The 26,512-nt window shown below is 49.4% G+C and overlaps 2 protein-coding genes across 12 annotated transcripts; one reads left to right on the forward strand and one right to left on the reverse strand.

Moving 5' to 3' along the window:
• Positions 1–14,379: 14,379 nt before the first annotated feature.
• Positions 14,380–21,818, reverse strand: ZMYND15 (zinc finger MYND-type containing 15). 10 transcript variants are annotated; one of them, XR_003437930.1, is made up of 13 exons: positions 21,150–21,818; positions 20,483–20,717; positions 20,241–20,396; positions 19,813–19,973; positions 19,116–19,268; positions 18,717–18,797; positions 18,454–18,570; positions 18,245–18,333; positions 17,740–18,157; positions 17,599–17,657; positions 17,202–17,362; positions 16,554–16,826; positions 14,380–15,751 (listed from the first exon to the last, which is right to left on the reverse strand). XR_003437930.1 is itself a non-coding variant. In XM_027130188.1 (13 exons), the coding sequence occupies exons 1-13, from the start codon at positions 21,784–21,786 to the stop codon at positions 16,655–16,657; spliced, it is 2,274 nt and encodes a 757-aa protein (XP_026985989.1). In that variant the 5' UTR covers positions 21,787–21,818; the 3' UTR covers positions 16,530–16,654. The 10 variants fall into 10 exon arrangements, 9 of the variants coding, with proteins under 9 accessions (XP_026985989.1, XP_026985991.1, XP_026985987.1 ...); XM_027130188.1 differs by lacking the exon at positions 14,380–15,751 and having other exon boundaries at positions 16,530–16,826; positions 17,740–17,893; positions 18,059–18,157; XM_027130190.1 differs by lacking the exon at positions 14,380–15,751 and having other exon boundaries at positions 16,530–16,826; positions 17,599–17,702; positions 17,740–17,893; positions 18,059–18,157.
• Positions 21,819–22,107: 289 nt separating this feature from the next.
• On the forward strand, positions 22,108–26,216 carry CXCL16 (C-X-C motif chemokine ligand 16). Of its 2 annotated transcripts, XM_027130241.1 has the most exons (6): positions 22,108–22,216; positions 22,816–22,973; positions 23,323–23,461; positions 23,769–23,851; positions 25,059–25,478; positions 25,912–26,216. In XM_027130241.1, the coding sequence occupies exons 2-6, from the start codon at positions 22,907–22,909 to the stop codon at positions 25,956–25,958; spliced, it is 756 nt and encodes a 251-aa protein (XP_026986042.1). In that variant the 5' UTR covers positions 22,108–22,216; positions 22,816–22,906; the 3' UTR covers positions 25,959–26,216. The 2 variants fall into 2 exon arrangements, with proteins under 2 accessions (XP_026986042.1, XP_026986041.1); XM_027130240.1 differs by lacking the exon at positions 22,108–22,216 and having other exon boundaries at positions 22,254–22,973.
• Positions 26,217–26,512: the final 296 nt, after the last annotated feature.

Consider the following 26,512-nt stretch of genomic DNA (forward strand, 5'->3'; position numbering starts at 1 on the left):
AGGCAAAACTCTGGAGACAGTAAAAAGGTCAGTGGTTGCCAAGGGTTGGGGGATGGGGAGAGATGAGTAGGCAGAGCTCAGAGGGTTTTTAGGATTGTGAAATTATCCTGTATGATACTATAATGGTGGATCCATATCATTATACGTTTGTCAAAACCCATAGAATGTACAACACCAAGAGTGAACCCTATATAAACAACGTTGTTTTCTAAAAATTAATTAATTTATTTAAACTATGGACTTCGGGTGGTAATGATATGTCAATGTAGCTTCATTGATTGTTACCAGTGTACCAGTTTGATGGGGGATGTTGATAGTGGGGGAGACTCTGCACATGTGGGGGCAGTAGGTACGTGGAACGCTCTGTACTTTCTGTTCACTTTTGCTGTGACCCTAAGCTACTCTAAAAAAATATAGTCTATTTTTTTAAAAAGTGTCCAAGCTAAGAGAGTAGATCTTGTTTTAGAAATTTTATTGAAGTATAATTGATTTACAGTATTGTGTTGGGACTTCCCTGGTGATGCAGTGGTTAGGAGTCTGCCTGCCAATGCAGGGGACACGGGTTCGAGCCCTGGTCTGGGAAGATCCCGCATGCCACGGAGCACCTAAGCCTGTGCTCCACAACTACAGAGCCTGCGCTCTAGAGCCCGCGAGCCACAACTACTGAGCCCGCGTGCCACAACTACTGAAGCCCGCGCTCCTAGAGCCTGTGCTCTGCAACAAAGAGAAGCCACAGCAATGAGAAGCCCGCGCACCGCAACGAAGCGTAGCCCCTGCTCGACAATACTAGAGAAAGCCTGTGTGCGGCAGCGAAGACCCAACGCAACCAAAAATAAGTAAGTAAATTTAAAAAAATGTTACAATGTTGTGTTAATTTGTTCTGTACAGCAAAGTGACTCGGTGACACATACATATATATGTATATACATGTATGTGTACAAATCATTACATTGTACACTTAAAATATATACAATGTTACATGTCAATTATATTTCAATTTTGAAAAGTCTCCAAAAAGATTACATTGTGTTTTAAAATTGAGACAAAAAAACTAATGATAGGGACTTCCCTGGTGGTACAGTGGTTAAGACTCTGCGCTTCCACTGCAAGGGGCACGGTTCGATCCCTGGCTGGGGAACTAAGATTCTGCATGCCATGAGATGCAGACAAAAGATAAATAAATAAATAAATTTTAAAAATCCTAATGATATATTAAGAAAGTCATGGAAACAAAGGACTGGGGCAAAAATTGGACGTGAGTGAAGGTGTTGATTTACCACATGATTTACCGTGAGGTAAAACAGGAAAGCACCAGCAGTTTGGGAGAAAATCTCAGTGACAGTAGGGGATCAGTCTTGAGAAATGCTGCATCACCAGTGCCCTTAATGGCACAGAGGTCAGTCAGAAAATGAATCAGAAGAGTCGGACTCGGAAGAAACTTTGTGAATATTTTAACCAATTTATTTTACTTACAATTTTCTTTTCATGTATGCACCAGGATGATTTTTGTTTTGAAGGGCCTAAAATAACTTTTAATTCGCATACAATACATATTTTAAGGGCTTAGAAAGCATTGTGCTATAATTTACCAGGCAGCATTTTTTTCTTAGTGGTACATAAAATAATAGTGTGTATTACAATTGAAGATGTCTTAGAGTCAGTGGAATTCTCTGTGTAGGCCCAGTTCTGGACCCAGTGAATCCAGCACTACACACTTGACAGACAAGGTCCCTCCCTGTAGCTTATATTACACTTTGGGAAACAGGCAGTAAACTAGAAATTAGAGACTATACTAAGTTTTGTGAAGGAAATCAACAATGTGATGTGATGGGGAGTGACTTGGGCCAGTGGCTACTCTAGCTCTTGTGGTTAGGGAACCAGAACCACACTGAGACCTGGGCAAGAGGGGCCCCTACCTGGCTCTCTGCTTAACTTTATGCAGATCTCCAGGGGATCTTGTTAAAATGCAGATTTTGACTCAGCAGGGCTGGGAGGGGACCAGAGAGTCTGCATTTCTAACACGCGCCCGGGTGATGCCGAGGCTTCTGTTCCCGAGGACTGCACTTCGGTGGCAAGGCTGCAGGGCGCCCGGTGTATCACAAATACTGAAACACGAGGCCCCTTTCCCTCCCTTTCGGCCTTTGAGAAGGGTTTTGCAAGTGTGGTAAGCAACTGAGCAAATGGGAATTACGAGAGAGCAGTGGGCCAGTTGGAGTGGATGGGAGGCTGAGTCTGCTGTTGTGTGTCTTGGTGGGTCTCGGTCCACCATGTAGGCATCTGGGCCCAGAGCAGCTCTGCTCACTCTGCCCACCCGTTCTGGGCTAACCCTCAGGCTTGCAGGCAGCAGCCCTGGTCTGGGAAGAATTTGGTTCCTTTAGCCTCTGGATTATGAGGAGGTGAGCAGGCCAATGGGGTGAATATGGACCTGACCTTGAGCATAGCTTGATTTATACAGTAAACTATTTATTTTTTTGGTCTTATTTGTTTTTGTTTTTTGGGGGCCGCGCGGCACGTGGGGTCTTAGTTCTCCAGCCAGGGTTTGAACTCATGCCCCCTGCATTGGAAGCGCAGAGTCTTAACCACTGGACCGCCAGGGAAGTCCCACATACAATAAAATATTTAGACTTACAGTACGTGTGCCTTCATTTGTGCTGCTGTCCTGGGCCTTACAAATGTTAGCAGTGGGCCTGCAGGATATAATAATAATAATAACAACTGACATCATAATACTGTCTCACCTGTATGCCAGTCTAAGTATTTAACATGTATTAACTCCTGTAATTCTCATAACAAACCTATGAGGAAGTGGAATGGTTATCCTCATGCCCGTTTTTCAGATCAGGAAACTGGAAGAGCCTGCATTGGAATCCTGGCAGTTTGGCTCCAGGGTCTGTGCTCCTGACCATAATGCTCTGTTGCTTCCGCTCAGAGAGGGGAGCCTCTCGGAGGAGGCCTGAAGGACGGGAGGAGACAGCCGTGTGATGAGCTGGAGGCAGAGCACATTCTGGTTGAGGGAAGAGGCAAAGGCTCTGGGGGAGAAGAGTCGTATTAAGGAACCAGAAAGAGATCAGTGATTAGGATGGGGCAGAGGGGTCCGAGAGGAGGAGACAGGCAAGATGAGAGAGGTAGGCAGGAGCTAGATCATGTAGGGCCTTCTGGGGAGTCTAGAAGGCTTTGGAGGGTTTTAAGCAAGGAGTGACATGATTTTATTTAATTTTTAAAAGCTCATTTTGGTGATGCCTGGCAAATGGATTGTATCGGTGGAGCGGGGGAAGAGTGGAAGCAGTGGGACCAATGTGAGGAGGCTATCACAGTAACCCAGGTGAGAAATGACGTAGGTGTGGACCAGGGGGATGCATAGGGAGAGAACTGGATTCCGGATGAGTTGAATGTGGAGGTGATGAAAAAAAAGAAGGAAAGCAAAGATGGTTTCTAAATTTGGGGTTTGGGCAACTGAATGGGTAGTGGGTTTTTTCCCCTGAAGTGGGGAAGTCAAAACCATGGGAGTGAGAGGTATGGAGGGAGACCCAGGCATAAGAGTGATGCTGTTCAGAGGACCCTATGAATTTCGGCTGAGAATGTTTCATAATGTAACCTGGGTAGGGTGGAGGGTGAATGCTCTCTTAGCTTGGTGAAGCCAGTGTTATCAGCCAGGTGAGGACCAGATGGAGTCTTCAGAAGGGAAATATTCATCAGATGGGGTGGAGTGTTTGAACTCAGGGTGTAGACACCCTGCAGATACAACCCCTCAGCATTTCTCTTCTCTTCCCTCTCCCAGCTGAGACCCCTGGAGACTGAGTTCGCTGCACCCACGCACCCACAGTCGCCCTCCACTGTATGCTTGTGGTGAGTAGGCACTCAGATACCAGGAAAAAATGCATTTGGCTATAATGTTTACAAGGCCCAAGAAGGTTTGGGGAATAGATTCTTTCCATAGGAAGGAAGGTGTTTCCTGAGAAAAGGGCATCAACTCGGCAGGGACTGGGAGAGAATCGTGGAAAGAGGTAGAGCATTGGAAATGAGTTATCTGCCAGTGAGACACAATCTCGGGTGTGGGGCAAGGGAGGAGGTCACTAGAGCAGGAGTTCCATGCCTGGTGTCTCTCTCCTCGTTCCCTCCAGAGGAAGATATCTAAGTGTTGCAGTAAATATTGTTTACCTCCTTATAATGGGAAGCTAGCAAGGCAGAATCCTGAGCAGGGGAGGGTCACTTCCTGGTCAATGTCATCCAAGAGGCATCAGTCACTGCATCCTCATCAGGGACCACTGAGTGTTAAGGAAGAGATGCCCACAGAGGGCAGGGCAGCCGGGAATACATCGTGCTCCATCCCCCTCTATAGGTTTCTCTCTAGAGGGTCATTAGAGACACCTTGTGGAACCATGAGAGGGGGCTTGCCCATGATCCCCTTTTTCCTTGAGTTATTTTGGGTGATGTATTCATTTGCTAAGGCTGCCATAACAAAGTACCAGGGACTGGGTGACTTAAAGAGCAGACATTTATTTCTCACAGTTTCAGGAGGTCAGAAGTCTGAGATCAAGGCATTAGTAGGATTGGTTTCTTCTGCGGCCCCTTTGTTTGGCTTGTAGATGGCGGCCATCTCCCTGTGTCTTCACATGATCTTTCTTCTTTACATGTTGGTGTCCAGATTTCCTCTTTTTATAAGGACATCCGTCATATTGGATTAGGACCCACTGTAATGATCTCTTTTTGACTTTATTACCTCTTTAAAGACCCTGTCTCCAAATACAGTCACATTCTGAGGTACTGGGGATTAATACTTCAACATATGAATTTTGGGGAGATACAATTGAACCCTTAACAGGTGGGTAAGTCTCCCTTACAACCACAGAGCAAGATTAGAACAATAATAACAATCTCTATCTGTAACTCCCAGTTTATCAACATTATCTGAGGAGGGGAGGAAACAGATATGCTTAACTTCTTGATTTAACTGGGGAGACTCATAGCATGTTATTTTACTCCTTTTTTTTTTTTTTTGGCCATGCCACACGGCATACGGTATCTTAGTTCCCCAACCAGGGATCGAACCCCGTGCGCCTTTCAGTGGAAGCACGGAGTCCTAACCACTGGACCGCCAGGGAATTCCCATGTTATTTTATTCTTGACTTCAAGTCAAGAAATACAAGTTAAGAATACTTTTGGAAATGTTAAAGGAAAACATTAGAGAAATAAAAAACGAGATATATACCTCCAAACCTCCAGAGAAGATAAAAGCAAAGAAAATGTAATCCATATAACAGAATATAAAGCATCAAGGAGGCATAAGAAAGAGAAAACATAAAATAAGATCACTAATTATACCAAGTATATGGATCAAAACGATTCATGTAACTATTTTAAACTCCTCTATGAAAAAAATTAATGTTTCCAAATTCGGCTAGTCAGCAAAATTCTGTTAACAGTAGTTGCCTCAGGGGAGGGAAACAGGGCAATGGGAGACCAGAGGGAAAGGGAAATTACTTTTCACTTTTATGAAAAGGTACTATTGCACATTTTGAATTTTATTATTATGTTTTGCTTATTCCAAATAATAAATGCATAATAAAATTAAACCATATGGTATAGATGTTTTGTTAAGTGTTAATTTTATATTGATATAGGGTATATTTACAATGATTCTATAACAGCCATAAACCTTTAGGCACGAAATCATATTGTATCGAAATATATAAAGTCCAAATACTTAGAAATACCCTGGGAAACTCTATATATATCTATATAGCTATATAGACTAGAAAAGATAATAGTGGAGAGAAACTGTGACATAACACAGCAGTCTTTGGCAGATGAAGTAAGAAAAAATAAACAAAGGTACAAAGGTATTGAGAATCTAAATGATAATAGGTGATTGATTAATCAGCCACTCATTCAGCAAATATTTATTGAATGTGTCTGATGTGTACCATGCCCTTTGCGGGATACCAGGAATACAGCAATAGATAAAGTCTCCATCCTGGAGCTTGCCTTCAAATGATATTTCTTGAACCTTGTATCTCATAAACGGAGAACACACATTTTTCAATGTCAATGAAACATTTATAAATATTGATAAAATATGAAGTTTTGAAGGAAATACCAGATAACCCCAAACTTGAAATTGTATTGGCCACCTTCTCCAACCACAATGCAATAAACCAGAAATTTACAAATGTTTAAGTAAAAAAGTCCAACCGTTGAAAAACCCCCAAATAGGGCTTCCCTGGTGGCGCAGTGGTTGAGAGTCCGCCTGCCGATGCAGGGCACACGGGTTCGTGCCCCGGTCCGGGAAGATCCCACATGCCGCAGAGTGGCTGGGCCCGTGAGCCATGGCTGCTGAGCCTGCGCGTCCGGAGCCTGTTCTCCGCAACGGGAGAGGCCACAACAGTGAGAGGCCCACGTACCGCAAAAAAAAAAGAAAAAGAAAAAAAAGAAAACACCCCCAAACAGTCCTGGGACTTCCCCGGTGGTCCAGTGGTTGACTCCACGCTTCCGGGCTTCCCTGGTGGCGCAGTGGTTAAGAATCTGCCTGCCAGTGCAGGGGACACGGGTTCAATTCCTGGTCTGGGAGGATCCCACATGCCTCGGAGCAACTAAGCCCGTGCGCCCCAACTACTGAGCCTGCGCTCTAGAGCCCGTGAGCGACAACTACTGAGCCTGCGTGCAGCAGCTACTGAAGCCCGCGGGCCTAGAGCCCGTGGTCCGCAGCAAGAGAAGCCACCGCAATGAGCAGCCCGAACGCAGCAATGAAGACCCAACCCAGCCAAAAAAAAAAAAAGACTCCACGCTTCCACTGCAGGGCGCACAGGTTCAATCCTTGGTCAGGGAACTAAGATCCCGCATGCTGTGTGGCATGGCCCAAAACAAAACAAAACAAAACAACAAAAACCCCCACCAAAACAGTCCTAAATAATTCTTTGATCACTGAGAAAATCTGAATTGCAAACACAGATGATTATAAACAGATGAGAATGTATCATGGCAAAACTTGAAGAATGGGTGTAAATGACACCAGATTACCGAGTACTTATGATTAGCACTTATGATTGGTATCAGAGACATTTCATAAATTATCTTATATAATCCTCACAACAGATATGGCGTAATGCCTCTGTTGTAATTAGGCACTCATAAAAATTTGCCGAAGCAGGTATGTGGCTCAGAGAGATTAAGTAACTTGCTTAAAACCACACAGCTGACACCAGTCAAACTGGGACTTGTACTCATGCCTGGCAGACTCTTGTGCTTGTAATTGCTGTGCCACAGTCAACATGATTGATGGAATAAGCAGAGGGGAGGAGCCGGTGATTTAAGCTGGCTTTAACCGAAACCTGTTTTCTCAGGCTTTTTGCTTACCTGTTCTTTGTCTCTTTCTTGCCTCTCCTTTTCTTTCTTTCATATGACAAAGGTTTATTGAGTACTTACTGTGTACCAGATATTGTTCAATATGCTGGGATTCAGTTGGGGAGAGGCAGACAATAAACACGTCAGCAATACATATACAACTTTAGGGAGAAATACGTGTTGTGAAGAGAAAGGAAACAAGATAAGGAGGTAGACTGACAGGCTATTTTAGTTAGCGAGGTCAGGGAAGGTCTCTCTGAGGCAGTGACCTTCAGGAAGGGAGTGGGAGTGTTCCAGCGAAGGCAACAGTAAGGGCAAAGGCCCTGGGAAAACGGGCTTGGCCTGCAAAGAATGGGCACAGCAGGCACTTCCCTGGTGGTCCAGTGTTTAAGACTCTGCACTTCCACTGCAGGGGGCATGGGTTCGATCCCTGGTCGGGGAACTAAAATCCTCCGTGCTGCATGGCGTGGCCAAAAATAAATACTTAAAAAAAAGGGACTTCCCTGGTGGTCCAGTGGCTAAGACTCCATGTTCCCAATGCAGGGGGCCCAGGTTCAATCCCTGGTCAGGGAACTAGATCCCACATGCTGCAACTAAGAGTTTGTATGCCGCAACTAAAGATCCCGCATGCCGCAACTAAAACCGGGCGCAGCCAAATAAATAAATAAATATATACATTTTATAAACAAATATTAAAAACAAAATAAACACGAGGAAGCACGGGGAAGACAGGTGCGGAGGGCAAGGGAGAAAGGAGAGTAGAGGACAGACAGAGAGGCAGGAGGAGGAGGAACCAGCACAAGGATACCCTAGCAAAGGGGGAGGAAAAGCAGGAGAGTGTGCTGGTCCCGGAGGCCAACACAGTGCTTCGAAGAGTGAGTGCATTTAACAACTCTGTTAAAGTGCTGCTAAGAGAGTGAATACTGACCCTTGGGCTTGGCATTATCTCAGCAAGGGTACTCTTCATCGGAGTGGTTGGGATGTGAATGGAGAAGAAAGGATGACCAGACATTTGAGGAATGCATTTAACATGAATGACCAGAAAAACGGAAATTGCAGGGAATAGATATCATAAGAAGCACTGGTGGAAAGATGAGGAAGTTCTGAGGATAGGGCCGTGTAGTGTTGCCATTTGAGGCAAGAAGGGGAATTTCAGAGAGCAGAAGTGAGTATGGAGTAGAGAAATCATAGGATGGTTGGGTGTGCTAAGGGCCCACTTGTGATTTGTTGTTATACATTCAAAGTGAGATCTGTCAGCCCACTTGTTTATCCCCAGCCATGCTCAGTTGCTCAGGGAAAGTCTCACTGTTGGTGGAGTTTGGTTTGATCCTTCTTGCAGTTTTGCAAGGAAAATGGCGGGACAAGAGCCTTAAGAGTGTGTGCGAAGGAATCATTATAATCATGGACCTAAACTGGGTGAAGTGGGATGTGAAGATGTGAAGAGGGTGACGGACAGTGAAAATGTGGACTAAAGAATCTGAAAGGTTGAAGGATTGTTGAACTGAGGATATCAGAGAGGGGACTGGAAGGATGGATAGTAGTGGGGCGCTGGGAATCAGAAGGTTGGAAGAGGTGCAGTTACTGGTAATGACAGGGCTCTAGGGTTTGGCCATTGGAGGAGCGTGTGGCTGAGGAGGGGTGGAAGAGAAGAGGGCAAGGAGCTGAGAGGTTGGGCTGTTGGATGGATTATCTCAGTGGATGTCTTAGTTACACAAATGAAGACATGATCAAAGATGGAGAAGTAAACATAAGCCAAATGCTCAAGCCCTTGATGAAGCCGATAGATGTCACAAGATGATTGCCACAGGAAGGGTAATGGCTGGTCCAGTCTCCTGGCATGTGCTTCAAAGAGGCTGGGGTTTTGGAGGGAGGAGAAATTTTTTGGAAGCAAAAACATACGGTAAGAAAGACAACTGTCTCATCTCAGAATTTGTGGAATGTGGGAGAAAAAAATATTTCTTCAAAGGGTTGCAAGGGGGTAGTGGCTTTGGAGGAGCACCAAGTTTCTGAGAGCAAGAAGGCAAAGGGAAAACCAAGAGAAGAGGTGGATGATTTGGGGCATCTTGACCTTAAATCCCAGAGGGTCCAATGAGAGGATCTGGAGCAGGAAAGGGAGGAGGTAGGAGATTGAACCCAAGAGGGGATGAACAGAGTCATGTGGGGATAAGTCAAGGTGACGACGGGTATGTTGGCCAGTGTGGACTCCTGGCGTGTTGACAGCGAAAGCGTTATGACTTTGCTTCCTGGGCTCTAGGTGCTGTGCTGTTCTCTTCATGCCCCTCGGCTTTACAGCGGCTCTTTGGCTTCTGTCTGTGGTTCCTGTCTTCTAGGCCTCAGATCTGTGTCCACGAGGCTGGGCTGAGACTAGCACCCCACACAGACCCATGTTGTCTTCTTCATCCTACGCTTCTACCTCGGTCCCTGCAAACTGCCTGCCTCCTTCCTTGGCCGGAAACTCCATGCGAAGTGTCTCAGGCATATCAACTCCCTGCCCACCAGGGAGGCCCAGACAGTCTTGGGTCCTGCTTTGGTTCCCAGCTGGGACACTTTCTACTTCCTCTTTCCTTTATAATAGAGAAAAATTAGGAACTGCCTAAATGTCCCAGTAGGCCATGTCACATTCATAAAGTAAACTAATATACAGCCATCTGTATAGACAGATGAGACAAAGAGACTATCTAATGACATAAAAAGCTGTTCATAACATATTATACATTTATTTATTTATTATTTTTGGCTGCGTTGTGTCTTCGTTGCTGCTCGCAGCCTTTCTCTAGTTGCAGCGAGCGGGGGCTACTCTTTGTTGCGGTGCGCAGGCTTCTCATTGCGGTGGCTTCTCTTGTTGCAGAGCATGGGCTCTAGGCACGCGGGCTTCAGTAGTTGTGGCTCGTGGGCTCCAGAGCGCAGGCTCAGTAGTTGTGGCGCATGGGCTTAGTTGCTCCGCGGCATGTGGGATCTTCCTGGACCCGGGCTCGAACCCGTGCCCCCTGCACTGGCAGGCGGATTCTTAACCACTGCGCCACCAGGGAAGTCCCCAAAAGCTGTTCATAACATATTGTTTTATTTAAAGAGCAAGCTAGTTAGCATGATGTACACTATGATTAAAGTTTGTAAAAATATGTACATTTTGATAAAAGAGACTGTAAACACACCAAAATGCCGAAGGTGGTTATCTCTGGGTGTTGGGATTGAGGGCCATTTGAATTTTCTTTTTAGGGTCTTCTGTATTCTCTAAGTTGCCCAATTGTTGCCTCCAATTCACCTCCCTGTCACTCTCCGCCCTCTCAAGGCTGCCACCACCACTCTGTTGAATACTCTCTTGTCTTTGTTGTGAAGTACAGGGGACATTTCTTCCCCTTGATCTGACCTGGCCTAAGCAGTGTCTGGCACAGCTGAGCACCGTTTCTTTGTTTCTGAACCCTCCTGGTTTTCCAGTGCTCTCAGCACTTCTCCCTCCCCTAGTTGCCTCCTCTTCCTCTGACCATCCTTACCTCCACCAGGATTCCGTTTTGAAGGCCCCTTCTTCTTTCTAGGGTCCTCATCCACTCTCCTAGTTGTGTGAGTTCCATCTCACATGTCAATTGCCTACCAGAATCTCTACTGCGAGGTCCCATGAGCATTTCAAACTTAACAAGTCCCACCCTGAGTTCATTACCTTTCTCTCCCACCCCTTCCAACCGCTCTAACTCCATCCCTTCTCTTCCTGTGTCCCCACTGTGAGCACACGGCACTTCCTTCCATCTGGTTGTCCTGGCTGGGAACGTTCAGCTCCTTCTCTGCCCTCCCTTTGTTCCAATAGAATTGCTCACCATCTGTTATTTCTACCTCCTCATTAGCCCTAGGATTTAACCTGTTTCTCTCCAGCATCAAGGCACCATCAGCTCTTGCCTGTATTGCTACCAAAAACTCCTAGCTGATCCGTCTCAAGTCTTGCCCTCTCACAGTCCATTTTCCCTCCAGTATAGCAGGAATAGGTTTCTAAAAGTCCTTTAGGGAATTCCCTGGCTGTCCAGTGGTTAGGACTCGGTGCTTTCATTGCCGTGGGCCGGGGTTCAATCTCTGGTCAGGGAACTAAGATCCCTCAAGCTGCGCAGACGGAAAAAAAAAAAAATTCCTTTAGTAAATGCCGAGTGGCTATTACGTCCCAGGCACTGTGCTGGGGCATAGTTATAATCAGACAGACAAGGTCTCCCCTTTCATGGAATTCACTTTTTAGTATGTATTAGAGGAGGAGGGGTAATAAACATAAATAAATGAATGACATAGTAAAATAACTGTGATACGTGCTCAAAGAAAATAAAAGAGTAATGTGATAGAGAGTGATGGGGGTAAGGGATCCTTGTAAATTTCATGGAAGCAGGGACCATTCTCTAGTTTTTTTTTCCCCCACTGCATCTCTAACACAAAGCCGTGTGTGCATTCAATCAGTATTTAGTAAGTGAATTATTAAGGTGGGCAAATTTGTAAATTAAACGTTTTGATTACAAAAGTACTGTGTGTTCACGGAAGAAGAATGAGCAGGACAGCAAAACAAAATGAATAAACAAATCCTTAGTAATCCCGCTGCTCAGAGATAACAATATGCTTTCACGTAGGAGATGGCAGGAACTTAGGGAGAGGTTATTTTTCTGGCCAAGGGAGTGGGGAAAAGTTCTCTTTCCCCTCAATCCACCAGGGACCTAGGCTGCCCTTTTATGGCTGTAGGGGATTTACAAGGTATTATCAGGGGGTGTCTACCCTCATCTGGGGTCAAGGAAGGCCTCCCTTCCTAAGGAAGTGAGCTTTAGGCTGAGAAGGAATTAATTGTGCAAGAAAACAGGGAAGTTCCACACTGAGAGAGTGTGGTGTCTTCATTTAGAGCCCCTGGCTCCAGGGTAGGGAGGGGGCAGGAAGCAGGATGAGATCAGCCTGTGGAGGTTGGCGGCGGCCACATTAAAAGGGCCTTGTTTGTCATGTAGATCTAACTGCCAGATTATAGAACTAAAGAATATAGATGAACAGATTAAAAAAACACCCAGAGGAAATAATCAGCCAGATCCAGAATGAGGAACATTCTACAGCACAAGTGATTTAGTTTCTCATTGAATCAGTGGACTGAAAATAAAAAAGGGAAGGAGGTCTGTTATAGAAAAACAACAAAAAAACTTAAGAGAGATAATAACTGAAAGCCATGTGTAGCTCTTATTCATTTCTTGATTGTAACAAACCAACTGTAAAAGCCATTTCTGAGATAATTCAAGAAATATGAGGGCTTTCCTGGTGGCGCAGTGGTTGAGAGTCCGCCTACCGATGCAGGGGACAAGGGTTTGTGCCCTGGTCCGGGAAGATCCCACATGCCGTGGAGCGGCTGGGCCCGTGAGCCATGGCCGCTGAGCCTGCGTGTCCGGAGCCTGTGCTCCGCAACGGGAGAGGCCACAATAGTGAGAGGCCCGCGTACCACAAAAAAAAAAGAAAAGAAAAGAAACTTGAATATGAACTGGGTATTATGATAAGATATTAAAGAATAATTGTTAATTTTATTGGGTATGATAATGGCATGGTGGTTACATTTTTTAAAAGCCTTCATTAGTTATAGATGCATATAAGTGAGCTAACTGATGTCTGGGGTGTGCCTTAAAACACTCTGGGAAACAGCTGGGGGTGTGTGATATTGTGATGTAAGAAATACATATTTTGGTCTTCATCCCAGATTCTTGGCTCAAACGTGTGGAAAACCCTTGGAATTTCCTGAGTGATAGGAGGTGAGAGGAGTGTCTTTTGTTATACATAACAGGCCCCTTTGACTGTACCTGAGTTTATGTTAATGAGGTGACTTTTGGTGGGTCCTGGATAGCTTTAGGATTATTCCTCAGGAATAACCTCCTGTGTGTCTGGTTGGCGTACAGCCATCTATGATTGTTTAATAGTGAACTGTGGGTCCTGTATCAACCCAAACATGCTGTTCTATCCTGAGCACTTATAAACAAAGATACTGCCCCTAAATTAGTCACTCTCACAATCCATTTTAGTAAAGGTCCTTCAGGAAGCTGATGATACCAATCTACAAAATGAAGCAACTCCTTCACAACTATATTCCTGGTTTCAGTAGATCCTTGGTTTTTGCCTTCCCCCCATGCTGACTACCTTCTTGGTGAGCAGAGGCCTTAGAGGTACTTTCTGTTGTCCCAGCCTAATTATTTACTGGATAGCTTTGAGGCTGGTGGCCAAAACTCAGACTGACTCAAACCCAAGCTTAGTCTAGCACCAAAGTCCAAACCAGAACTCTTTTTAAATTTCATTTTAGCTATTGCAAATAATTACCAAGGGATTGTATATTTCACTTTTTTTCTTATTGGTTTGCATTTCCTTATGCATCTAGTGAAACAACTTCTTGGGAGTTGAATCCAATTTTAAATTCCATTTGTTACTTTTACCTTTAGTAACTGAGTGCAGCACAGCTGCTGCTCCATGCCATGGGTGACCACATGGCCACCCAGGAATCAAAGGTTCTGCATCTCCCATCTTTTTATCCTTTCTCCTCTCAAACCACATATTTCTGTGAGCTAGGGCCAGTCTAGCTAATCTCACTTCTGACACCAACTATTAGCTGTTTTTACTAATAGCACTTTTGACACCAAATAGGTGTTTTGTTTTTGTTTGTTCTCTCACACCAACCAATTCGCCAACTACCCTGACACCAGCTGGGTGTCCTACAATTCAATTAATTCTTTTTTATTTTTTAAATAGGGTATGTATGTATGTATTTATTTATTTTGGCTGTGTTGGGTCTTCGTTGCTGCACACAGGCTTTCTCTAGTTGTGGTGAGCAGGGGCTACTCTTCGTTGCAGTGCATGGGCTTCTCATTGCAGTGGCTTCTCTTTTTACGTACCACGGGCTCTAGGCATGTGGGCTTCAGTAGTTGCAGCACACGGGCTCAGTTGTTGCAGCACGTGGGCTCTAGAGCGCAGGCTCAGTAGTTGTGGTGCACAGGCTTAGTTGCTCGACGGCATGTGGGATCTTCCCAGACCAGGGATTGAACCTGTGTCCCCTGTGTTGGCAGGCAGATTCTTTACCACTGTGCCACCAGGGAAGTCCCAATTCAATCACTCCAGACACGGAATTTTTCCCTTTCTATACTTTGTGATAAGAGTCATTAAGCCTGGCCCAGAGTGAGCACAGACTGCCACAGGTTAAGGGCTCAGTCCTAAAAGACTGCCCCCACTTCAGATGCTAATTGCAAGCCCTGGGCCCTCTGACCGACTGACTATAAACTGAGGCTTCCTGCGATCTCCTTCTCAGGTTCAATAATTTGCTAAAATGGCTCACAGAACTCAGGAAAACAGTTTACTAATTATTACTGGTTTGTTGTAAAGGAACTGCAAAACGGAAAAGAGGTATAGGGCAAGGTGTGGTGAGGGAAGAGGGGGTAGCCTGGAGCTTCCATGTTCTCTCCAGGTGTGCCAGCCTCAGTACCTCAGTGTGTTCATTAACCCAGAAGCTCTCTGAAGCCCATCGTTTAGGGATTTTTATGCAGGTTGCTTGGTGATTAACTTAATCTCCAGCCTCGCTCCTCTCCCTTGGAGAGTAAGGGGTGGGGCTGAACGTTTCAGCCCTCTCTAATCATGCGGTTGGTTCCTCTAGTATCTAACTTCCATCCTGAAGTTAAATAAGGGCCCACCTAGAGTTACCTTATTAAACTCAGGTATGGTTGAAAGCGGCTTATTATGAATAACAAAAGATGCTCCTCTCACCTCTGTCACTCAGATTATAGAAGCTCTTGTGCCAGAAATGGGGCACGCAGACCAAATATATATATTTCTTATATTATCACATTATCACAGGGAGTAATAATAAAATTTGAAAAATGTTGATAATTGTTGAAGCTGGGTGATGGGCACATAGAGATTCATTATGCTGAATCTTCTGGGCTTTTGTGTATATTTGGAAACTTTGATAATAACATAGTTATAATAAAAGAGGATGACAGAAAGAGAAGCAACTTACAAGCCATACTAAAGAGTCTGAAATTTTAAACTTTTTTTTGAAATAATTTTAGATTTATAGGTGGGGTGCAAAGACAGTAGAGTGTTCCCAAATACTCCTCACACATCTTCCTTATTACTTCTTCTATAACCACAGCGTGTTTATCAAAACTAAGAAATTAGCATTGATACAATACCATTAGCTAAACTGAAAACTTTATTTGAATTTCTCCAGTTTTTCCATTAAATTTTTTTTTCTGTTCCAGGGTCCAAACCAGGATACTGAATCGTATTTAGTTGTCATGTCTCCTTAAGTCTCTTCCAATCTGTCACCGTTTCTTGGTCTTTCTTTGCTTTTCGTGACTTTGATGCTTTTGAAGAATAGCAGTCAGGGGTTTTGTAGACTGTCCCACAGATTGGTTTTGTCTGGTGTGTTCTCATGATTAGTCTAAAGTTATGGATTTGGGGGAATAATACTACAGAGGGGATGTGGCCTTATTGCATCATGTCAGGGAGCATGACGTCAACATGACTTCTCATTTCTTGTAAAACTAGTCACTTGGTGCAGGTGGTGTCTGCCAGGTTTCTCCACTATTTTTCCCTTTCTATACGTTGTGATAAGAGTCATCAAGCCCGGCCCACACTCACGGGGATTTTAAAAGTAGAGGAAAGTTCATTGAGGGGATTTAAGCAGGGAGTAATGTTTCGAATGTCTGTTTTGGAAGGAACACGAGATATGGTGGCATTTGCAGTGGGACTGGACATAAACTGCTGGATGTTGAGTGAGCAGCAGCCTGACTCAGCTGGAGCTGGTTCTTTATGGGCCGTGAAGGATGAGAGAACGTGGAGTCAGGGATGGCCATGAAGTTTCTAACTTGGACAGTTGGGTGGCTGGGGTCTTTCACTGACTCTAAACCAAGGTTGTGAGTGCCCCTAGGAGGTTGCATGCCTCCCCTGCCCCCGCCCCCGTCCCCTCTCCCCCCAGAGAGAAGCCACTTTCTGTTTCTTGGTCTTGCTTGACTCGGATCCGGTCCCTGCCTGTTACTGGGGCCGGAAAATGCCTTGTCTACACACACATTAGAAGAAGTTTGGGATTACCCAGGAGGGCAGAATCCCAGAGGGGACAGCTTTCGAGGAACTGAAGAAAGATGGAAGAAAATGTCATCCGTAAATCCTTTAATCCTCTTTCCATTTAAGGACCCAGTTATGAGCGTTTGACTCAGTGGTTTCAAACAAGTAAGTTTAATTACCTTTCGTGTTCCGCCAACTGGCCTCCCCCCTCGGCCTCGCCGGTTTCGTGTTCCTTTCTGAGGCGTGTTAGGGGAGGGGGTGGACTTCTACCTCTCCGCCCTCACCTCCGCCGGCGGGCCCTCCGCCCAGGTTTCTTTTCTCCTCGGCGCCTACGGGCGGGGGCGGGAGGAGCGGTAGGAGTTGGGGCGGGAGGCGCGGGCCCTGGCGCCGGGCGGGCCCAGCTCCCTTGCGGAGGCTTGTAGACCAGGTGGAAGATGAAGGCGTTGCAGTACCTGAGGGGGGCGTGGCGCCGTCAGGGGCGGTGCCAAGAGGCCGGGATTTCCCCAAGGGGCGGAGTTTGTGGGCTCCGAGTTTCAGGGGGTGGGGCTAAACTTAGGGCTCTGCCAGCCCGAGCGTAACCTGGCTTTTTTTTGCTGAGGGGTTGGGGCCGGGGGGGCGGGGCTGGGAAACGAGGAGTTGGAGAGATTTTTGTGAGCTGGATCTAAAGAGGGGTGTGTGGGCGTTGTCGAGACCCTCCAGCGGGGGTGGTGAGAGTGCGCGCGGCGAAAGCAGGGTGTAGGGCTGGGCCAGGAGGGTCCCAGGACCGCAGAGACGAGGGTAGCGGTGGACCTTTCAGGATGCGTGGCCAGAGAGCAAGAAGGCCTTACCAGGGCATACAGTTGTCCGCCGCTCTGAGGCGAAAGGGGGAGCGGAAAGGGTTGGGCTGTGGAGGGCTGGTGCCCCCTCCCGTGGCCACCGCCATGGTCTGGTCGTCCATCACACAGCCGTACTCGCTGCTCTCGGTGAAGAAGGCCGGCACTCGGAGGGACTGGGGTGGGGGCGGGGCCTCAGACACTCTCAGAAAGGCTCCCAACCCCACGTACCTCCCGAGGACCCAGGCGGACCGGGATGGGGAGAGGCACGAGGCAGGCACAGAGGGGGGCAGGAGGACCCGCTGGCGCACCCCAGGTCTGTAGAGCAGATGATGGGGAAGAAGAGACTTTCAGAAAAGGAGGAGGGACCGGGCAGGAGGTGAGAGAAGGTCCCTTTTGTCCCATCCCGCACCTGTAACCGGGGCAGCGAGCTCAGCCAAGTGTCCTTTAGACCAAAGCCAGAGTTAAATCCTGCGGAGGAAAGGAGAGCAAGGAGAAGCTGGCTCCCAGGGCCTCCTCCCACCTCCCCCATGCTCCTACCCCAAGCGCTTACCGATAACCAAGTCAGGCTTGGGCCCCTGGAGCAGGTGGTAGGGCCGTGCAGACACCTTGATCTGAAGGTCCCTGCGGCCCCCCTTCTCCTTAGTCCCAGAGCTTAGCCGTGCTGATACCCCGGAACCAGGACGGACAGATACTTCGAGGTCATCCTGGGGAGTTTGGAGTGGGGTGGAGAAGCCGGTGGAAGTTTTGGTACTGGGAGATGCATCAGGTAAGACAGGGGAGAGGAGGCAGGGATCGGAAGGGCAGAGCCCAGCTGGGAGGACAGCAGGAGGGTTACGGCTAAAGAGCAGGGCACCCCCCTCAGCCCTCACCCTCTGCAAGGTAAAATTCTGCTGGTCACTCTCAGGGGGCAGGCTGTCACCCACAAACTGCAGCTCCAGGGCCACGTGGGGGAGCAAGACCAAGAGCTCCTGAAGGGCAAAGAGGACAGATCTGGGTCCCACCCTGCATCCACCTCCACACCCAAATGCTCAACCCTCAGGCCTGGAGGGACTTACCCAAAACACCATGATGAGGTCAAACTCCTTCCCAGCCTCCATCACGTGGATTTTCAGTGACTGTTTGTTCTGGATGTTGAGCTCAGGGACTGGGTGATAAGCTAGTCATTTAAGAATACGGTCTCCTCCTCCCCTCCCTCCTGTCCCCTACCCCCGCCCCCCGGCCCTCCTGCTCCACGCACTCCTCCCCCTGCCTCCGCCCTCCTTACAGGACTGGGGCACCAGATGGGTGATGACGTAGTACATAGTCAGCGGGTAGGTGAGAAGCACAGCCATGGGGGAGTCCAAGCTGAGGCCCCGCCATGTGTAGTAATCCTGCCACGAGCCTGGGGAGAGTGGGTTACTGGGGACCTTGCCCCAGGCCTGGACCCTCACCTCTCCTGTCCAATAGCCCCTTTTCTCAGCCACCGAGTCTGCTGGCCCTCCAGTCCCCGTCCCTACCCCTAGCTCCCTCAGGGCCCCTCCAGCTCACCAAAGAGGCCCCTGGGTGGATCTGGGGGCACAGGAGGCATCAGAGCAGGCCCATCCCCCTGAAGAAGCTGGTAGGGATCTCCTGAGAGGATGAAAGAAGAGGAGCCTGGTGTCAGGGAGGTCCCCACCTGGCCTCTTCCTTCTTCCAAAGGAGCTGTGTTCCCTGAGAGGGCCTGGAGCTGCAGCAGGAGGAATGGGGAGCTGCCTAGGGATGGGGCTTCTGGATGGGCTGGGCAGGGGTGACTTTTCTGAGGGTTGAGGAGAGGCATGAAATGCCCTGGTGGTGGTGGTGAGGTTTGGTGTGTATGTGGAGGGGTTATCTAGGACCCGGACAACTTTTTGCTCTCCCGTCCTTCCCTCTAGTCTGAGGGACTTATGCCTGGAGAGAGGCCCCACGCACCATTGAGAAGAACGCTGAGGGATGGTGTGCTGCCCCTTGGGTGCCCGAGGGTGCCAGGGCCTGGAATCAGCATGCTGAGCTGGGTCCAGTAGCCACGAGTGAGGCCTCGTGAGGCCAGGAAGGCCTCCTTGTTAAAGGTTTCACTGGTCACCTCTGGAGAAGGATGAGGGGAGGGGTTGAGGGCCTGGTGGCCAGGATTCCAGACTTTGGCTCTCCTCAGTCTCTCCCCAGGACCCTGAGTCTGAGTCTGGTTCTAGTCAGGCAGAGAACTATTAACATTTCTGAGTGTCTACAGCATAGCCCACAGAACCCATATAACAGTTCCATGCGTTTTAACATTTGTTAGTCTGCCCATTTCACAGTTGAGGAAATAGCTCTAAGAAGTAAAGCGATTTGTTTCAGGTCACCAGTTAGTGGTGAAGCTGAGAAGCAAGTATTTGAATCCCTACTCCCGAATCCCATAAGTTCTCTCAGGGACCAGGGCGCTCAGTTCTCAGCTCCAGAGGTGCTGTGTCCAGCCCCAGGGGTCTAGCCCCCAGCCCCAAATACCCAGCACCCAGCTGTTATTCCAGGGATCTAGATTCCAGCCCCAGGCACTTAGCCTTCAAGCCCAGGACCCTGTTCCCAGGCACCTGGGGCCCCAGTTCCAAAGACCGGCTCCCACTTTCCCCCACCCATCCTGACCTTCTTAGGGTACCTGCGGTGTAGGTAAAAGGCAGAGTTGCCAGTTCTCCGGCCCGCTCCATGAAGGCTGCAAGCCTTGGGCACCAAAATCGATGGCTCACATCATCTGGGCATCGCTTCCAGTCAGCCTGGAGACAAGCCTCTCCGCAGTACAAGACAGCGCCACACTGGGGGCTGGGGTCACGGGGAGGGGTGGGCACTCAGTGTTAGTGTCTGTAGGTCCCCTGTCTGCTGTCCATCTGTCCTGCGACTGCCCGTACGCACTCAGTCTGTTTGTACTCTCTGTGCCTATAACAGCTTTTTTGTGTGTGTGTCATCTTCTTGTTTCCCTGTCCCTCATTCTGTCTGTCTGCAGGGCCCCCCACCCCAGCCTGCTTCCTCTCTGTTTGCCTGACTGTTGGGGTCTTCCTTCCGCTCCCTCCATCTCTGCAGGCTGCTCACCAGGGGGTTAGCTTCACTTCAAAGCTATGCCTGTGACAAACATGGCAGTTTCGAGCCCGAAGGGAGGCAAAGGTAAAGCCGGGCCGGGGACCCCATGTCCGCATCGGGGTCTTGGTTAGCTTCACTTTCAGCCTTGGGACCAGATTCTCCAGCTCCCTGAATGGGGGTGGAGACGGCATCAGGCTGGGGGGCTCAGGAGCCCAGGGCCCCAGGCTTCCCCACCCTCTACCAGGTTTCTGTACCGATGCAGCTGGGCGTCTCCCACAGTAAGCTTTCGGGGCTTTCGGGGGTCTCCAGAGCCCATGGGACAGGCCATGCTGTGGCAGAGGAGAGCATAGGCCCGAGGAGCCAGGTTCTGTGTCCCTGAGCCCCTGCCTGCACTCCCCTGCCCTCCATCCGTCAGCAGGTCAATGCCCAAGATGGTGCCGTGTTCATCCGTCACCAGTAGGAGGCAGGAAAGGTGCAGGGGGGCCGCCTCTGGGGAAAAAGGGAAGAGTCGGGGGCAAAGACTGTCAGGGTCAGGGATACCAAATCAAATGCCCACGGGGACTAGGAGACTGAGCGAAGGGGACTAGGGAGAGAGGGCACGCCTCATCGGAAGGGGACTGCGGCTACACAGAACCAGCATTTGCTGCGGGGTGGAAATGTGGGCCTGCTGTGGGAACTTTACATTTTTCTTGAGAAGGGGTAACTCCAGACTTCTGGAAGTTTTTTCTTTTAATGTTTAAATGTTGGCTCAAATTTAAAAAAACAAAGAACATTGTGGATCAATGAAGACACCTTTTTAGGCCAGATTGGCCTGAGGGCCACCCATTTGTGACTCCTAACTGGATTCTGAGGGGCAGAGGAGGGCTTTGAAGGGGAGTATGCCTGGGCGGGGGCAGGGCAGGGCCAGCCCTGGGTTCTTACCACTTCTCTGTCCCTTTCTTCTCTCAGGCCCTGGTTTGTCCTCCGCTCTGTCCTCTTGGCAGCTGACCTCGCCACCTCCTGCCTCCTGCTGGGCCCCGTCTGCCTCCCCTGGGGGGTTTGCTTCCCGTGGGGACTCCCTGCTGGTAGGGGCTGGCTTCCCATCCGCCTCTGTTTCTACTTTCTCGGTGCCTGCGCCCTCCTCCTCTCCCCCTTCCTCCAGGCTGACAAAGCTGACATAGGGGCTTAGGTCCCGCAGGTGGAGTGGGGGCTCGTCTCCCAGGAGCCGGGCAGCCCCCAGGCCTGGTGCAGGGCCTGGCTCTGCCCCTTGCCCCAGGCTGATGCCCACACTACGGTTGGGCAAGACGTGGAGCACCCAAAGGGCGCGGTCCTGGGGCAGCCTTCTGATCTGAGCCTCCAGCTGCCACCAGCAACCCTCCGGGCTGGTTCTCACGGCCCCGCGCTCCGCCACGAACTTGCGGAACCAGCCAAAGAGGAGGGCAACGAAATCAAGGAACTCATCCCGGTATCCAGACACAAACTCCATGTCTTCAGGGAAACAAGGCCTGGGCCCAGACTGAGCAGAGGGAGGGATGTATGGTGAGAGAGAGGTACTCGGGAGAGTTTGGGGCTGGGTCATAAAATGGGGGAGATTGTGGGTTTGAGGGTCACTTAGGGTGGAATCTATGGATGAGTGTTAGGAGTGAGGAAGGAGTTTTCAGGGCGGAGGATGGGAATTCAGGGTGAGAATGGGGTCCAGACTTGAAAGTGGGTGATAGGGTTAAGGATGAGTAGTCGGGAGGGAGATGGTATTTGGGGCTCAAAATTTGAGGCTCAAACCCTCAAAGGTAGGGTTTAAGTTGAGGAGAGAAGTGGGAGAGGGCTAATCCTATGGGCAAGGGTTTGGTGAGGAGGGAAGAGTTTTGGATCCGTCTGTGGGGTGTGGGAGGAGGGGGACAGGAGCTAGGGCATCTTGGGCTTGGATAGGTTTGGCGGTGAGCCCCGGTACACCTAGCCCCTCCCGTCCGGTCCGCTACTCCGGTACCTGCAGCCGCCACCACTTTTCGAAGGTAAATACCTCGGGGTGGGGCGTGACGTCAGGCTGCCCGAGCCCTCCGCCGGCTCCTCGGGTTGCCACGCCCCCTGTGTCTTGCGCGGCGCAGAGGCGCTCAGGGCAGTCAGTGTGCTGCTGGGCGCGCGGACTCGTCTGCCGCGGTCACTCCAGCCATGTGACTGGATCTGTGACTGGATCCCAGTGCGCCGGACCCGAGCCCGAAAAGTGAAAGCCTCTCGAAGGAGGAGGTCCAGCCGACTGACCTGCGGAGGGCGGGCGGGGCTGACATCCCCGGGCCGAACCGGATCAGCCTAGTGGGCAGTGCCCGCCCGCCACGCCTGGCCCTGCAGCCTGGACTTTCTTCCGCTTTCTTTCGCCTTCTTCAAACATTCCTGGCTGCCTCCTCGACGGGGCACTGGGCTGGGTGCGGGAGCGCGGGCAGAGGCGCTCCGCCTCCCGGAGTTTCCCCGCCGCCCCAGGCTGACGATCACGCGGCTACAACGGTACTGACCGCACTTACTGGTTCGAGACGGTGAGGGCGCCCACAGGGAGGCGCCGCCACCTCGCGCCTCGCCTCGGCCCGGCCTTGGTGCCGACGGCCGCCGTCTCCCGCAGAATCTCAGGCGTAGCGGGAGAAGGAAGCGAAAGCCATTGAGAAACCGGCTGGAGCACGTCTGGGAGTCAGACAGGGCGAGGCGGGCCCGAGATGATGCTGAGCTGGGAACTCCGGATCCTCTTGCTCCTACTCTTTCTATTGTGCCACACTCCTCCAGGTTCGTCAGGGGCCCGGCTGGTTCCCAGATCCCCGAATTCGGGGAAGGGGATGGGGGGCACGGGGGCCGCGGGGTTGAGTTGAATAAGTGGGGAGCCAGGGTCCCCAAGGCAGCCGGGGCAGGGGGAGGGCCTGGGGTTGGGGACGGGCTGGGGAACACCAGGGCCCAGGTGTGATTATGGACGTGTTTGGGGAGTGTGATGTGTGAGTTGAGCCCTGGGGGTGCGAGGGGCTCAGATCCCCGGGTCTAGGGGAGAGGCTGCAGTGGGGCTGTGGGTTGGAGGCTAAGTTTACCGCTGCGTGAGCCCCTGAACCTGGGAAACTGTGCTGACCACCTCGGTCCCGCTCAGGCGATGGCAATGAAGGTAGCGTCGCTGGCAGTTGTCCCTGTGATAGAAGAATTTCTTCCCACTCCCCTCCTAACGATCAATACGTGGGACATCTCCGAAAATACCTGAAAGTCTATCAACGTTGCTCTTCCTACGTCAGGTAATCTCACCCACCCCTGGGAGCGCAGAGCCTCCGGGTGCCTCCAGGACCCTCTCTGGTCAAACTTGAACTCCTTCTGGGAGGACCCCTAGTCCCTTCTATAGTCCCCATAACATTAGGTTATGTGTGCCCTAATTCTCCACACCTTAGTTTCCCTGTTCCGCCTGGAATTTCCCAGTCCCAGCAGAAACTGCTGAATCTTGGCAGTGACCTCACTTCTTTGGAACGAGGAAAGAGCTGGGAAAGTGGGGGGAGAGAAGGGGGGCGGAGATTGGAGACACAGCTGAGACCACATCCTTCCTTACAGGTTCCAGCTACCCCTGGGAAGTGTGTGTGGAGGCAGCAGTGACCGGTGGGTCCAGGAACTGATGCGCTGCTTTGATCGTGAAGGTGAGCGCGTTCCCCCTCCTCCCCAGGCTCTGTCTCCAGGGCTCGGCCACCTCCACCTCACACTTTTCTTTGCCTCAGCCCTTTCCCCTTTGACACCTCACATTCCTATTCTGTGTACTTTCACTTAAGTCCCTGTTTACCAGAAATCACTCACCGTCACTTCCAGGATTTTTGCCAATTCATCCTATCACCTGTGCATTTACTTAATGTTTTCCTTGAAATCAAGGCACTATTTTTATTTTCCAGTAATTTATTATGGAAATTTAAAGACATATATAAAAGTTGAAAGATTTGTACAGTGAACATCCCACCACCTAGATTCTATAATATTTGATTTTTATATTTTATGTGTGTACATAATAAAGCATATATATTTTATATTTTACAATATCGAGTCTACAGCATTTTAACTATATTTGCCTTATTGCACGCCCATCTGTCTATCCATCCCTCTACTCCTCATCAACCTGCCTAATATTTTTTGGTGCACTTCCAAGTAAGTTGCAGGGTTGACTATACTTTATCCCCAGACATTTCATCATGTATATTATTAAGGAGGGTTTTATATTTTATTGTACCTTTTTTTTTCTTTTGAGGTAAAATTTACAAACAATGAAACGAATAAATCTTAAATGTACACAGCCACTTCTGAAAAACTTAATGGCAACACTAGTCCTAAGCAGGAACATCTGTGAAGTCACAAATTTGATATGCTGGTTGTATTTCTCTCCTAAAATAAATACACAACCATTAAGACACAAAGTGTTCTTCCAGGTCCCAGCTAAAGTTGTCTTCTGTAGCATTGGTGGTACCCATACTGCCCTTTGGCTACGTAGACCTACCTTATTCATTTACTCTTCCTGGCTACTCTGGCCTTTAGTACTAAAATTATCCTTGCTTCACAGCTGAAAGAAATGAATCCCAGAGAGGTTAAGAGACAAGGGGCAAGGTCACAGCTACTTTGTAGCAGAGCCTGGGTTCCAACCCAGGTCTCCTGACTTCCCAGTTCAGAATGCATGCTCGCCCCAGTGGTTCCATGTTGTGGTTTGCTCACTTCCATCTCCCCATGTTTCCCCTCTGCCCCTGCCTTTCTTTCCTGGCATTTAGCTGTTCCCTTGATGTTCTCCTTGACCCACTACCCTTCCCTCTATCTAGTTCTTCAGCTTATCCCCTCATAGTCCTGATTCCTCACTTCTTGCTTCTTCAGAATGTGGACGTGCTCACGCCAGGAGTGTGGCCCGCCAAGGACATGTACCTCCCCGCAGCACCCAGGTTCCTGAGCCCACAGAAAAGACACCTTCAGCCACGGGCACCCCCTCACAGAAGTACCTGCCATCCACCCTGCAGCCTACCCAGCAGCCCATCCCTCCAGAAGGAGCAACTTTGTTGGACCAAAAGCTCATCCACACCCATGAGACTACCACTTACACTTTGGGCCACCATCTGGGGGCAAGGCCTGGGGCCAGGGGGAACCAGAGGCAGCTGGGAGAGAATGTGGGTCTTGCAGCTGGGACATCAGCCATGGTGCCAGTGCTGTCCCTCTTGGGCATCGTTTTCCTCCTCACTGGAGCCCTGCTCTACATGCTGTGCAAGAAGAGGAGGAAGCAGTCACTGCAGTGTCCTCCAGGTAAACTGGGCCTCTGAACCCCTCCTCCAGGGATCCAGAGGCTCCTTGGTAGGGATCCTGCCCACAGTAGCTCTCAGGCTGGCAAATGTGGAGGCTGCCTGCACCAAGGACAACAGGCAATGAGGGAAGAGTCAGCCAGACTACAGAATGGGGAGGCCCAGGGACCAGTGCATGGCCTTCAAAGCCAGACAGTGCTTGAGCAACATCAAGATGGCAGCTAGAGCAGACGAGTGGGAGATGAAGCGATGGAGGAAGGTGGGAGCTATTCGTTCAGTTCACACATCTTTATTGAGCACCTACTGTGTACCTGATCTATAGTCAACGTTTTAGAATCTGATTCCCCAGTTCAAGCTATCACCCCTTGCCCCCCACTCCCCCCGCCCAACTTCCCTTGATCTCAGAGCTCATCTCTCAATTTCTTTATCTTTTCCAGATTTGCACCTTCATTATGTGCCTGTGGCAGCAGACGCCAATGCTTAAAGAATGGAAGCTTGTGAGGGCAGATTACGATTTATTCAGTATCAAATGCAGTTAATATACTAGAGCAATCCCTGGCACGTGGTAGGCACTCTCCACATATTTGTCGATGTTTAATACACAACTGACCAGTCACTGCCCTCTCTTAGATGTTCCCTCCGGTTTTTTTTCTATGCTGTAATTTAAAATCACCTCTTATACTAGATATCTTGTACAAATTCTGTATGTGGATTTTTTAACTACTAAAACTTATTTTTATAATTATTGACTCTTCTTTCTGCAGACATTGGTCTCATGCCCTTGCCCCCTTACCATGATTCCTGGCTTCAGCTTCTCTGCTGATGGCCACCTGACACCTTCCCCCTCAGCGCATCCCCCAATCCCTGCCAACCTCCTTGTCCCAAGTCCCTTGTGTCTTGTCCTTGTCCTTGTCTCTTCACACCACAGCAGTGTTCCTCCCCAACTTCAGCCCTCTTCTACTTTCCCACCCTCCCTCCGCACCAGCTGCCATACAGCCTGGTTTTACTTCCTCAACCCCTTACATCACCCATATATGC

This window comes from Aethalodelphis obliquidens, unplaced genomic scaffold (genome assembly GCF_003676395.1).
Source record: "Aethalodelphis obliquidens isolate GAN/ISIS:26980383/991018 unplaced genomic scaffold, ASM367639v1 scaffold38, whole genome shotgun sequence".
Classification (NCBI taxonomy): Eukaryota; Metazoa; Chordata; class Mammalia; order Artiodactyla; family Delphinidae; genus Aethalodelphis; species Aethalodelphis obliquidens.